Source organism: Dendrobates tinctorius, unplaced genomic scaffold (assembly GCF_039654945.1).
Source record: "Dendrobates tinctorius isolate UK_male_01 unplaced genomic scaffold, ASM3965494v1 ptg000124l, whole genome shotgun sequence".
Lineage (NCBI taxonomy): Eukaryota > Metazoa > Chordata > Amphibia > Anura > Dendrobatidae > Dendrobates > Dendrobates tinctorius.
Window position 1 is genome coordinate 4,208,464 of NW_027361792.1, and position 14,712 is coordinate 4,223,175.

General features: G+C 46.2%; 1 protein-coding gene across 4 annotated transcripts in view; it reads left to right on the forward strand.

Moving 5' to 3' along the window:
• The window catches only part of ANO1 (anoctamin 1), a 119,216-nt gene that overhangs the window by 57,686 nt on the left and 46,818 nt on the right, over positions 1 to 14,712 (forward strand). For all 4 annotated transcript variants that reach the window (XM_073541746.1, XM_073541748.1, XM_073541747.1 and 1 more), the window contains exons 6-7: positions 2,263 to 2,314; positions 6,331 to 6,386. In XM_073541746.1, coding sequence (XP_073397847.1) covers positions 2,263 to 2,314; positions 6,331 to 6,386 — 108 coding nt within the window. The remainder of the gene's footprint in view (positions 1 to 2,262; positions 2,315 to 6,330; positions 6,387 to 14,712) is intronic.

Genomic DNA, 14,712 nt, shown 5'->3' on the forward strand with positions numbered 1-14,712 from the left:
TGCCACCTGTGAATTGAAAGGAGAAATACAGGGCGCATCCACTGTGTAAATCCGTATCAAAAAGCACAATAACAGAGAAAAAAGGAAGGTGCTCACCTATTGGGGTTGTGAGGAAGTCACAACACCCATAAACGCATGAGAAGCAGCAGCAAATCTGCACAGGGTCCTAGGACAAATTTGCAAAAACGGCGTGAAAGTGCAATAAGGACTGCGCTTGCTTCTGGTGGAGTACAAGGTTCTTCAGCCAACGCGTTTTCTAAGCCTACTGGCTCACTTCATCATCTGCGCTGATGAAGTGAGCCAGTAGGCTCAGGAAACGCGTTGGCTGAATAAAGAACCTTGTACTCCACCAGAAGCAAGCGCAGTCCTTATTGCACTTTCACGCCGTTTTTGCACATGCCACCTGTGGTCAGAGATGGCACTGTAACTTTTTTTTTAAACTTAGCTAATGGATGTGATTTCCTCTGGATTTTGATAACTGAAGAGACCGCTCCAAAAAAAAATGAATAGCACCCAGGGCTTGGTTGTATGCCTTGTCTCAACAATTAATTTAGAACCTGAGAAGATGGATATGGTGGATATAAGTTCTGGGAGTATTTAATGAGGACCTGTCATCAGGTAAAGTGTCCAGTTTTTGCTATTGTTTTATTTCCAATGCTCCCCCAAGTATTTAGTGTGGGGTTTTTTTTGTTTTATAATTCGTTCTACTTCTACTGCCCCAGAGATAGGAACCTTTTAAATAAAATTCTAATGTGATAAGTCTTTAACAAGGGGCATGGCTCACAGGGTAATTATGCAGAGCAGCTTAACGACACGCCCCAGAGGATCTGTGAGCCGGGAACCTTTAGAAAAAAGAAGAAAATTTGCACTAAATAAAAGGCCACTATTTCTGAAATTGTATGGCGGACTTAAATATAAATAAAAAACGTAATATTTAGAAGAGCAGTGAAAATAAAATAAGAGCACAGACTGGGCACTTTTGTCCTGGTGACAGGTCTTCCATAGAGGTCCCTACAGATCATGACCACCACACGATGCAGGCATCTAGTCTACACCAGCCGTGGTCCTTCCTCGGCACAGTCCATTATCCCATCTTGTAATGTCTTGTGTCCTCTGTGGATGAGAGGTGGCTATATGGAAGAAGTCACGTGTAGATGATGGATAATTGTTCTGCATGTTATACAAATTTTATTTTGATTATTATATTAGTTTATATTATATAATTTTTGCATTTTCAAGCCTTAAGGGTATGTGCACACGCTGCGGAATGCTCTGCGGATTTGGCCGCACGGATTTTGTAAAATCCGCAGGTAAATCTGCAGGTCAAAAGACCTGTGGTTTTACCTGCGGATTAGCCTGCGGTTTTGCCCTGCGGTTTTTCATCTCCACAATGGAGGAGATGGCAAACTGCAGCGGAATCCGCAGAAAGAATTGACATGTCAATTCTTTCTGCGGTTTTGAAACCGCGTGAAAAAATCCGCACCGTCTGCACTGCGGTTTTTTTTTTTCCATAGGTTTGCATGCTACTGTACACCGCAGCAAAAACTGCTGCGGATCCGCAGCAGAATCCGCAGCGTGTGCACACACCCTTAATGAGTTGTGCAGCATACACAGCTGCCCTAGCTGACTTCAGCCATGGAGAGACGCTAGTACACACTTAGCGGTGCAATCAAAAGTCCAACACTCAGCATGTATCACCAATACTCACTGGGTGTCAGATGGCGGCCGCCTCAGCTGCACCACCCATCACATAGTGGTGTCTTCTTCTCCCTAATGTCAGCATATGCCCACACAACCCCTTTAAAAGTCTGCAGACTATGTGCTTAGTGTCTGATCAATGGCACCAGGGATGGATTATTCTCAGCTTTGATGCCTATTCAATAGACTATTAACCAGGGGTAAAACCAAAGAAATGAGCCAGAGGATGCATGCAACATATACGCGCACGTTCACACTGTGGCTATTTAGCATACGGGATAGAAGCAAAATGAGCAGATGCCATCCCACCGCGACAAGATGTACCCAATCGGGACGGTCCAATCATCTAGTATTAAAACCTCAATGTAGATGGGGAAGAGAAGGACTGGGGTCCGACTGGTCAGACACCTGGCCATGGGGGGTAACTGTAGGATGTAAGTCATCTGGGCGCTGGTAGTTCATGGTGCACAAAGGGGACCACCGGCACTATAAATGCCAAGTAATGGTTGTGGGAGCAGATTCCTCCTTGCACCTCCGATATTACTGTTATTCTTGTTCTTACAGGTGTATGAAATCTTGAAAAGGACGACCTGTACTAAAGCCAAGTACAGCATGGGTGAGCACAAAGTTTAATTAAGCATTTATTTAATGAACATCCTGATCATCTAATAAAAGCCAAATGTGTATAATTGCTACCCGGCTGTAATGGGATGTCTATAAAGAAAGGCAAACATGGCGTCAGGCTGCTCGGATTAGACCTTTAGCGCGGCGTTGCGTCACCTTTGAATCTACACAAGCAGATGTGAGAAATCCCGTAAAAGTGATTTTATGGCAATCATCAGCTGTTTGCAATGTGGGGGGGGATTTTAGTTAATAAATGTAGGGTCAAGGGTCAGGTTCCGCCCAGTATGATGGCCAAACTTATTGGGACATTTGTTACACTTTATGGAGGACAGAAATGGAAATAAATGCTGGCTATGAGCTGGTGAAGATTTCTCAAATAATGCGATATGTCGGCCCTAATCCTTCCTGTCCACTTTTGTTTAGAAAAGTTTGCGAGATCGGTAAAATTTTTAACGCCAAAATTGTGATGAATGGACCTTTTCTAAATGTCACTAAACAGTCATTGTGGATGACACTTTTGTATAAATCGACTAGTTTTCACCCCTATAATTTGATGCAAATTGACATATTGTATGCCATATCAACCCCCCCCACCAACTAGTCCAATGAGCAGCAAAAAGTGCCTTAAATACCTAATAAATAAGGCAATGTGACCATATGCTGAGAATTTATCAAGGTTTTAGTCCCAGTTCTCTTGTGTCAAAAATGTGCAGGATTTTCTTTTTTTTTTTTTTTTTTTTTTTTCCTTTTTATTTGACACCGCCGCTTTTTAAATGTGTTTTGGTAAAGTGTTCTCCTATGTGCCAAAGTTTAGTGCTTCTTTCACCAAGTTCTCGGCACAAACACCTTAGTCCGTAGTGAGTATAACAAGTATGCAAAGAAGCCCGACAGCCCATAGGCCCAATATTATTATTAGTTTAATCCTTGGCCTTCAGCAGTTCCAGACTCATTGCTTATACATCCAAGGGCCCATAAGGCCATGTTCCCACAATGAGTTTTATTTTTTTTTTTATGCTTCATATTTTCGAAAGAATGCACGTAACCTAAATATTGCAGAAAATCTGCAACATTAAAAACTCCCAAAAGCTCCTTGTGGGAAGGTAGCCTTATAGTCAGTAATTGGAACATCTTGTAAGACTGCAATCTTCTGCAGATGATCCTCTCTGCCATGCTGGATTACTATAGTAAGCCCTCCTGCTGCAGGATTTCTGGTATCCTATATTTAAGGAACTGCTGTTTTAGCTATTGCCTCCTCTTTTAATGTTTCCACGACCAAGATTACTTCTGGTATGTGCAGTTAGTACACCTTCTGGCGTGCCCGTACATTGATGTGCCCTTACCAGTGAAGGCGTTGGCACCTCCACCCACACGAGATGTGTCATCTGGCATTTTTCAATGTCTCCACATTTTTTTATTTTTATTTCGGACGCACGCTAGCAGAAGCCATCACTCCAGAGATGCCCCATGGCGATGTTTCCTCTCGACACACCTCTAGTTCCAGCCACTAATCCATGCATTGTGGGATCCCCGCTCCTGTCATTAGTCACCGCAGTACCATATAATAATCTTTTCATCCCTCTGAGAGAGCAGGGCAGGGATTAGGCGTCTATTGCCAGTCAGGTTTTTTTTTCCTTTTCCAGCTTTCGAAGAACAAGGCGTCTGCCCAGTCTTGTTTTATGAGCATGCATGACGTAACCATGTCGGCAGAATGTGCTGCATTCATGGGCTGTACAATGGTGGTCTCACATCTCCATCATGAAGGTCTCATTCATCATCTCCACTTGTAGTGCCTGGTTTACCCATATAGGATAGCAAAAAAAAAAAAAATACTAATCCGATTCATGTAATCAGATCCCATCATTTTATGACCTACATATGATATTGCTTGATCCAATCATGCTGATTACTGCGCTGGTAGCAAGTACAAGGTGATGGGAAGGGAGTCCTCTTTAGGGGGATATCGCTGATTTGGATTTCTAGGATGGAAACATTGTGGTCCAAAATGAATTATTCTGCAACTTTAATATACTTTGTGCTCGAACGTGCTCACCATTTTCAAGATCTCTGCTTGCTGTCAGCAATGTGGAACATTCCTGGTAGTTATAAAGTACTAGCTGAAGAGCCCGGCGCTGCCCGGGCATAGTAACTAACTGTGGTTAGTTATAGCAAATTATAATTATCCTCCATCCCATAGTCCCGTGCCCATATACCCATCATACATATCCTCCATCCCATAGTCCCATGCACATATACCCATCATACATATCCTCCATCCCATAGTCGAGTGCCCATATATACCCATCATACATATCCTCCATCCCATAGTCCCATGCACATATACCCATCACACATCCTCCATCCCATAGTCGAGTGCCCATATACCCATCACACATCCTCCATCCCATAGTCCCATGCACATATACCCATCACACATCCTCCATCCCATAGTCGAGTGCCCATATACCCATCACACATCCTCCATCCCATAGTCCTGTACCCATATACCCATCACACATCCACCATCCCATAGTCCCATGCCCATATACCCATCATACATATTCACCGTCCCATGCCCATATACCCATCATACATATTTGCCTGCCCATATACCTATCACACATCCTTCATCTCATAGTCCCATGCCTATATACCCATCATACATATCCTCTATGATGACATCAGCATCGCCATGGCAACCATTGTGACATCATGAGGGGCGGTCCTTGATATGCACACACTGTTTCCCCATTATGTAGATGGGGCATTATGACATCATAAATGAGGGGCGGGGCTTGATACGCGCACACTTTTTCCCCAGTATGTAGATAGGGGCAAAATTGTTTGGTGAATTGGAATGCGCGGGGTTAAAATTTCGCCTCACAACATAGCTTAGGACGCTCTCTGGGTCCAGATGTGCGACTGTGCCAAATTTTGTGGCTGTAGCTGCGACGGTGCGGATGCCTATCCCGGACATACACACACACACACACACACACACACACACACACACACGCACACTTGTACTTTATATAATAAATGGAGATCTGCACAGAGGACAAGGGAGGATACGCCACAACTGTATACAATTTGGGCAATGTTCCAATCTCCTTACTGATGGTTTGCTACAAACCGATTTAACTTTGGGGGTTGTGAAGATTGGACTCAACTGTAGCAATGGGTGGAAAAAATAAAATCTGTGATCATTCACTTTTTTTCTGTCCAATCTTTTGTTTGCAGCAAGACCAGTGGTGCCATAGGTGTCTGCAGAGGATTTCCTTTTTTTATAGAAATAAAAGGAAGAATGTAATTAAATCAGTTCAAAACAAAAGGAGACGTTCCACATGGCAGCTAATCTTCCTTCTTCCTCTCCTTCTTCCTCTCCTTCTTCCTCTCCTTCTTCCTCTCCTTCTTCCTCTCCTTCTTCCTCTCCTTCTTCCTCTCCTTCTTCCTCTCCTTCTTCCTCTCCTTCTTCCTCTCCTTCTTCCTCTCCTTCCTCTCCTTCTCCTTCTTTCCTCTCCTTCTCCCCCTCCCCCAATTGGCTGCTATGTGTAACTACAGTGTCTTCCTTTTCCACCAGTTTTGTTGCATTTTCTGAGCAATGAAGGAAATGTATTGAGATTTGAATACTGGGAGCACAAACTTGTAAAGCCGGACTGTGTAGTTTTTCACTGGTTACGATAGTAGATGTGTAGCTGCTATAAATTGCCTTTTTGGCGAGTTGCCTGGATCTGTCTGTGGACCCGCATCCCTGGCCAAGTGAATAATATCTCGCCGATGTTAAGGAGCGCAGTGACCCGTTTTAGACAGTTAAATCCTGAGACTCCTTTAGACTAAAAGTATGGCAGCTAAACATAGATAATTATACAGCCTGCGACAGGATGGAGTGCGTCTGCCGGACGTAATGTGCACCTTTGCTAGATTGAATAATAAACTAAAGGCAGCCCCTTTGACGTATTGTGATATTCTACCCTTCCCAATATCTCTTATAACTTGCTTTCTTTTCCATAGGAATTACCAGCCTACTTGCTAATGGTGTGTACAGTGCTGCATATCCGCAACATGATGTAAGTATCCTCCGGTCTTATGTTGATGTCCTATAAGAGTATCTGCTTTATCTATGTATGACTTAAAGGGATAGACCAGTACTTTTGGTGGGCTCCCACAGAGAGAAGGTAACAACAAGCATAGGAAGCTGACAGTCCATTGAGGTACATGGTCAGTTGACTGGAGGGTCACAACCTGGCTTTTTCAAAAGTCTCGACGGAGCAAGGTGATCAGTGGGTCCAAATCCTGGCTTCCCTGTACGTTTCAATGGGTTCAGTGATGGTCAATGGAGCAGATCTATATTCTTCCTGCCAGGGCCGAGGTTCCTTAAGCTGGTACCCTGTAGGATCTAAATCTGTGTCCCCCTTGATGGAGCCATGTTGTCCTGGTAGAGTGTTCTTTTATGGAGTCATGGTGTTCTGGCTGTTGTTCTGTCAAGTCACTTTTCATATAGACGCATATCCCTCTTATATAATTCACAACTGTACTTCAAGCCACCATCCAGAGGTCAAGGGGAAGGTGTGATGAAATTAACTTGCATTCTTTGAGTATTTAATCAATCTGCCTAGTCTGGCCCACTCTGTTTTGCAGGTCAACAAACTAGTTGGCCTGGTATGACGTGTAATCAACATATTAACAAACCTCTATTGTTCAATTACCCTGCATTCCTGTCATCCAAGATAACACGATATGCTGCAACAAATGTCAACTCAAGCGTCAACGTTTTAAGGCTCTTATGAACAATTGTCTGTTTTTCTTGACCAATCAAAGAAAAATGCACAAATTCAAGTCAACTTAAAGATAATAGGCTTTCGGGCCTACTCTCAAAAAGATTAAATGCAGTGTCGTCTCAGGGGTGTTTCCATCCTCAGGATTTAGCATAAATGTCTGATAGCTTGGGACCCCCACCCATCAGGGGAACATGAATGGAAAGGGGGTTATGCATATGAAGCAGGCCCAGATTGACCATTTACCCAACCGGGCATTTTCCCGCTGGGCCGCCATTTTCATTAAGTTATGGGCCGCTTGCCGCGGCGGCGGCCGGTCGGCCTCTTTTTTTTTCCTGCCGCCGGCCCTTTAAATTTTCTGGCAAAGCGGCAGGCAGCGGGGGTTAAAAACGTGCCGCAACGTGGTGACGCTGCACGTCGTCGGTCGACAAGGCCCCCGGACCGCAGCAGGAGGAAACCTGCTCTGTCTCTGGCGGCCGCGGCCATTTTTAATTTGAGTGCGTGGCGTGGGCGACCCATGATGTGAGTGACTCAGGCGAGGCGAGCGGCGCCGGCGAGCCTCCACTGTGCCAGCCATCCCAGAATTGCACACACACTGCACGATGTGAGAAGGCGGACGTCACCTGCGAGCTGGCCGGGCTGAGAGGAGATTCTGAGATGAATTCAGCAGAGCAGGGGGCCGGGGCAGGAGGTCTCTGGCAGGGTAGGATCTTGCCGCCTTGTCGTGTCTGCAGTCGCTCTGAGGCACGGTGAGTTGATAATATTGCCCAGCTTAAAGCTTGACATAGATCGGGTTGCACTGTCAATGATGTCTGCAGTAATAGTGTAATATATAGCATGACATATTACACTGTATATAACATCCGATGTCTGTACACATAGTATAACATATATTAGGGATATAATATACTGTGTGCACAGACATCACATATTATATACAGAGTAATATGTGACTGCTCTAATATCTGAAGTCTGCAGCCACAGTATACAGTAGCGTAGCTACCATGGTGCAGCTTGTACGGTTGTCCCGGTCCCCCGCACTCAGGGGGCCGATCCAGAGCTACACTGCCCTTACTGTAATTAATCAGCATGTACAATGCACATACACAGTTAAAGGGAATCTGGCACGTCATTTTTCGCATATAAGCTGCGGCCACTGCCATTAGGGGCTTATCTACAGCATTCTATAATGCTGTAGATAAGCCCCTGATGTAACCTGAAAGATAAGAAAAACAAGTTATATTATACTCACCCAGAGGCGGTCCGGTGCGCTCCGGGTCTGATGGGTGTCGCAGGTCCGGGTCCTTGCGATAACGTCCTCTTCCTTGCTTCGTGCCGCACTTCTGCGCAGGCGTACTGATTTGCCCTGTTGAGGGCAGAGTAAAGTACTGCAGTGTGCAGGCGCTGGGCCTCTTTGACCTTTCCCGGCGCCTGCGCACTGCAGTACTTTGCTCTGCCCTCAACAGGGCAGAGATTTACGCCTGCGCAGGAGCCACAACAGAAGCAAGGAGGAGGACATTATCGCATGAAGATGGGAGGCACCGGACCCGGACCGCAACACCCATCGGACCCGTACCGCATCGGACCGCCCCTGGGTGAGTATAATCTAACTTGTTTTTCTTATCTTTCAGGTTACATCAGGGGCTTATCTACAGCATTACAGAATGCTGTAGATGAGCCCCTAATGGCGGTGGCTGCAGCTTATATGCGAAGAATGAGGTGACAGGTTCCCTTTAAGCCCTGCAGTAGAGCAGGGAGACACGATCTTCCGGCACTACCGCTCTCTGTTCTGTAGACGTCAGATTGCTTTATGCCTCAGGTCTACAGAATGACGCACCCTGAGGATGTCAGAGTTCTGGTGCAGTGTCGTCATCATGCTGCGCTTGGACTCTGATGTTTGGTACGGGAGTTGGTGCTGTTACAGCACATTGCCTTTCCACTGGATCCTGGGTTACAGAGTATATGATATTTTTTTAAATTAAAACTTGTGGTGTCATCATAAACAATAGGGGAATCTTATACATAGTGTGAGGAACCCCAAAACTGTGTGGGAGCCGTCATAAATTTTAAGAACTATTTCAGCAGCCATTATATAGCTTGTGGACTAATGCAGGGGCCATTATACAGTTTGGGAGCTAATGTGCGGGTGTCACTTTACAGATTGGGAGCTCATGTGGGGGGCATTGCACAGTTTCAGGACTAATGCTGGGACCATTATACAATTTGGGAACTAATGTGGGGGAGCATTATACTGTACAGTTTGGGAGCTAATGCGAGGGCCATTATTCAGTTTGGGGACTAACTCAGGGACCATTATACAGTTTGGGGACTAATGCGGGGGCCATTATACAGTCTGAGGGTTACTGTGGGATTCATTATTCATTATTTTGGGGGAGCAGTGGTGACATCATGCTATGTGTAGGGAAGCTGTGGGCCCTTCATACTTTGTATAGCGGAGCTGTTGGACCACCATACTGTGTATTGGGGAGCTGTTGGCCCACCATACTGTGTATTGGGGAGCTGTAGGCCCACCATACTGTGTATTGGGGAGCTGTCGGACCACCATACTGTGTATTGGGGAGCTGTCGGACCACCATACTGTGTATTGAAGCGCTGTCGGACCACCATACTGTGATTGGGGAGCTGTCGAACCACCATACTGAGTATAATGGAGCTGTGGGACCATCATACTGTGTATAGTGGAGCTGTGGGACCACCATACTGTGTATAGTGGAGCTGTGGGCTCATCATCCTGTGTATAGTGAAGCTGTAGGACCATCGACTGTATATAGTGGAGCTGTGGGCCCATCATACTGTGTATACTGGAGCTCTGGGCCCATCATATTGTGTATAGTGGAGCTCTGGGACCACCATACTGTGTATAGTGGAGCTGTGGGCTCATCATACTGTGTATAGTGGAGCTGTGGAACCACCTTTCTGTGTATAGTGGAGCTCTTGGACCACCATACTGTGTATAGAGGAGCTGTGGGCCAATGATTCTGTGTACAGAGGAGCTGTGGGGGTGTCATACTGTGTATAGTGGAGCTGTGGAACCACCATACTGTGTACAGTGGAGCTCTTGTACCATGATACTATGTATAGAGGAACTGTGAGACCATCGTACTGTGTATAGTGGAGCTCTGGGACCACCATACTTTGTATAGTGGAGCTGTGAAACCACCGTACTGTGTATAGTGGTGCTGTGGGCCCATCATATAGTGTATAGTGGAGCTCTGAGACCACAGTACTGTGTATAGTGGAGCTGTGGAACCACCGTACTGTGATTGGGGAGCTGTCGGATCACCATACTGTGTATAATGTAGCTGTGGAACCACATACTGTGTACAGAGGAGCTGTGGGGGTGTCATACTGTGTATAGTGGAGCTGTGGAACCACCATACTGTGTATAGTGGAGCTCTTGGACCACAATACTATGTATAGAGTAGCTGTGGGACCATCGTACTGTGTATAGTAGAGCTCTGGGACCACCATACTGTGTATAGTGGAGCTGTGGAACCACCGTACTGTGTATAGTGGAGCTGTGGGCCCATCATATAGTGTATAGTGGAGCTCTGAGACCACCGTACTCTGTGTAGTGGAGCTGTGGAACCACCATACTGTGTATAGTGGAGCTCTTGGACCACGATACTGTATATAGAGGAGGTGTGGGACCACCATTCTGTGTATAGTGGAGCTGTGGAACCAACCACTGTACTGTATATAGTGGAGCTGTGGTCTCATCATACTGTGTATAGTGGAGCTCTGGGACCACCGTACTGTGTATAATGGAGCTGTGAAACCACCGTTCTGTGTATAGTGGAGATGTGGAACCACCGTACTGTGATTGGGGAGCTGTGGGACCACCATACTGTGTATAGTAGAGCTGTGGAACCACCGTACTGTGTACAGAGGAGCTGTGGGCCCATCACACTGTGTAGAGGGCAGTTGTGGGAACATCATATTGTGTATAGAGGAACTGTGGGTGTATTATACTGTATATAGGGGAGCAGTTTCCCCATCATAATGTATATAGAGGAGTTGTACATTGGGGACTACTGGGACATTAGTAGATGTTAAGTGGGCACTAAAGAAGCATAATTGTTATAGGAACACTCAGAATACAATGGCCATCATATGTGTACATAGCGCATTATTACTTTCTTAGGGGAAAATGCAGATAATGTTTTCTAGGGCATTTGCACAGTGCATTAATATTTTCTAGGGGGGCAATATTACCATCTATATGGCACAAAGGAGGCATTATTATGTGGGGCAGTAAGAGGGTTATTGTACCACACAGCAGCTGCAGTAATAGGGACAGGGCAGCGTCTCAGTGTTGGGGTATCAGCAGGATGCAGCGCTAAGGTTCTAGGTTCAAATCAAGAGCAATAAATAGGACTGAGCTGTAATATTGGATACAGCTGTGACTATGTTACACAGTCACCATGTGACAAGTAGGTCTGTGCACCTTCACATGCCAGGGCTGAATTTTAGTCCCAGTCCGGCCCTGATATGAAGCTCTCTCTATTCCGTTCTATGGGAGATCCAAACGGTTTTAAGTTGGCACGCGAAGCAATTTTTGCAGCTTGAAAAGAAGACCATACAGAGAACTGTGCATGTGCATCCCTGTTATGATTGGGTCACCGAGGATGAGAGCAAGCCCAAGCTAAGCCACAGAAAACCAGAGAGGTTGGTAACTAAGTGGATTGCAGACCCCTGATCCTATCCACACAACTAGCAGTAGCCGTGGAGCGTGCCTACGATGATCCTAGACGCCTCGGCACAGCCGGAGAGCTAATTAAGCCTAAAGCAAGAAAGGGGAAATCTAAACTGCCCCAGAGCAGACCCCAAAGGAATAGATAGCCCCCTGTTATGAATGAGTCACTGAAGGAGGAAAAAACAAAAATACAAGCTAAGTCCAGAAAACCGGAGAGGTTGGTAGCTATTGAATTGCAGACCCCTGATCCTATCCACAACAACTAACAGTAGCCGTGGGGGGTTCCTACGGTGCCCTAGACCCCTCGATCACAGCCAGAGAACTAAATAGGCCTAAAGAAAGAAAGGGGAAATCTAAACTGCCCCAGAGCAGACCCCAAAGCAATAGGCAGCCCCCAACATGTAATGACGGTGAAGCAAGATGAAAACACTAACACAGATAGAAAGATAGGTTGAGCAAACGATGGGGCCCAAGCTAACTAAAAAGGACAGGATAGAAAAGCTGCTGTCTGCAATCCAAAGAAAACCCTACCAAAAAATGTCCCAACCGTCTGATAGGAAAAACAGGCCCTGAAGTCGCTAGACTTCAAAATGACTATATCAGCACTCAGGTATATTCTGAAGACAGAGCAAAGAGACAAACTGATCCGAGACAAAAATGGAACTCAGCACACCCCTGGCCGGGGATGGCTGAACTCCAAAAAACAAGGAAAACAAAACAAAACTAATAAGTTCAATAGCAGAGCAAAAACTTATCTTTGGGAAGCAGGAATCAGACTGGTCTCCAAGAATCCAGCAGAGAAATCACCAGCGACTCAGAAGGGCGTCGGCTGCCCTATATCCAGTCAGAAGTTCCTGTTACCCAGTCATCATCTACCTGATCAGGTGTTTGGTAATCAGCCTCACTACCTTCCTTCACCAGAAGAGGGAGTTCATCAGACATCGACGGTGAAGGTGAAAATGAACTCACAACAGCCCCCAATGTTATGAATGGGTCACCGAGGAGGAAAAAAGCAACACATGCTAAGTCTCAGAAAACCAGAGAGGTTGGTAACTATGCAGACTGCAGAGCCCTGATCTTAACACACAACTAGAAGCAGTCGTGGAGCGTGCCTACGGTGGTCCTGGACGCCTCGTCACAACCGGAGAGCTAAATAAGCCTAAAGTAAGAAAAGAGGAAAACTCACCAGAGCAGACCCCCAAAGGAAAGACAGCCCCCCACATGTATTGACGGTGAAGCAAGATGAAAACACAAACAAAGGCAGAAAAATAGGCTGAGCAAATGATGGGGCCAAACTAACTTGAAAGGAAAGATACTGTCTGCAATCTGCCAAAAAACCCTACCAAAAATAATGTCCAACGCTTCTCATAACAAAATTAACCCTGAAGTCACTAGACTTCTCCCACTATATCAGCATTCTGGAATATTCTGAGACAGAGCAAAAAGAGGCCAATCTAATAAAGGACAAAAAGGCAAATTGGCAAATACAGATAAATAAGAGTGGAAATTCAGCACAGCCCAGCCGGGCTGGCTGACCACACAAAAACTGAGTTGACCAACAAGAGCAAGTGTGAACATTAGCAAAAAACAAACTTAACTTGAGATGACTGGAGCAGAGCTGAAGTCCAAGACCTTGGAAACAGACGGAATCACCAGCAACAGGATAGGGCGTTGCCTGTCTTATATCCAGTCTGATACTCCAGAGATCCAATCACTATCCTCCTCGTCAGGTGGCAGACCATTACCAATTAAACTAACCTCACTACCTCCTGTCACTACCAGAGGGAGAACGGAAGGAGAACTCCCAGCTGGTGGAGCAGAAAATGAGCTCATAACACCCCAAACATATATTGTCGGTGAGACAAGATGAAAACACAAACGCAGGTAGGAAAATAGGCTGAGCAAACGATGGGGCCCGAACTAACTAGACAGGACAGGAAAGGAAAAACACTGTCTGCAATCACGCAAAAAAACCCTGCAAAAATGGCCAACACTTCTGATGCAAAAAATACTGAAGTCGCTAGACTTCGTCCACTATATCTGCACTCTGGTATATTCTGAAAGCAGAGCAAAAAGAGGCCAATCTAATAAGGGACAAAAACAAACTGGCACAAGTAGTAACATATGGATGGTGATTCAGCACAGCCCCAGCTGGAGCTGGCTGACCCACACAAAACTGAAATAGACAAAACCAGATAAAATATAAACAGAATAGCAAATGAACACTTAGTTTCCAGCTCAGTCCCTGCATGTTCAGCTAAGACCTCAGGAGGCAGGAAGAAAATCGCCAGCAGGGATAGAGGGAGTCGGCTGTCTTAACCCCTTCCTGACATCCGACGTACTATCCCGTCCATGGGACCCGGGCCCCTATGCCCATGGACGGGATAGTACGTCTACCGCGATCAGCGGCGCCCACGTGGTGAGCGCCGCTGATCGCGGCCGGGTGTCAGCTGATTATCACAGCTGACACCCGGCACAATGTGTCAGGGGCGGTCACCGCCCCCGACACGTTAACCCCTTGCACACAGCGATCAAACATGATCGCGGTGTATCTGGGGTTAAAGGGAAGCATCGGCAGGGAGGGGGCTCCCTCCGTGCTTCCCTGAGCCCCCCACGGCAGCGCAATGTGCAGCGCTGCTGCGGGGGGCTCCTTTCCTGCAGGCCCCCCCGAATCCAAGATGGCGACGGGGGCCTTCGGGGGCCTGCAGGAAGCTGGCTTCCTCAGTGCCTGCAAAGCGCAGGCATGAGGAAGCCTTCTGCACTGCCTGTGACAGATCGCTGATCTGTCACAGTGATCTGTGATGTGACAGATCAGCGATCTGCCACAGGACAGTGATGTCCCACCTGGGACTATTTAATAAAGTTAAAAAAAAATAAAAAAAAAGTGTTAAAATAATTTAA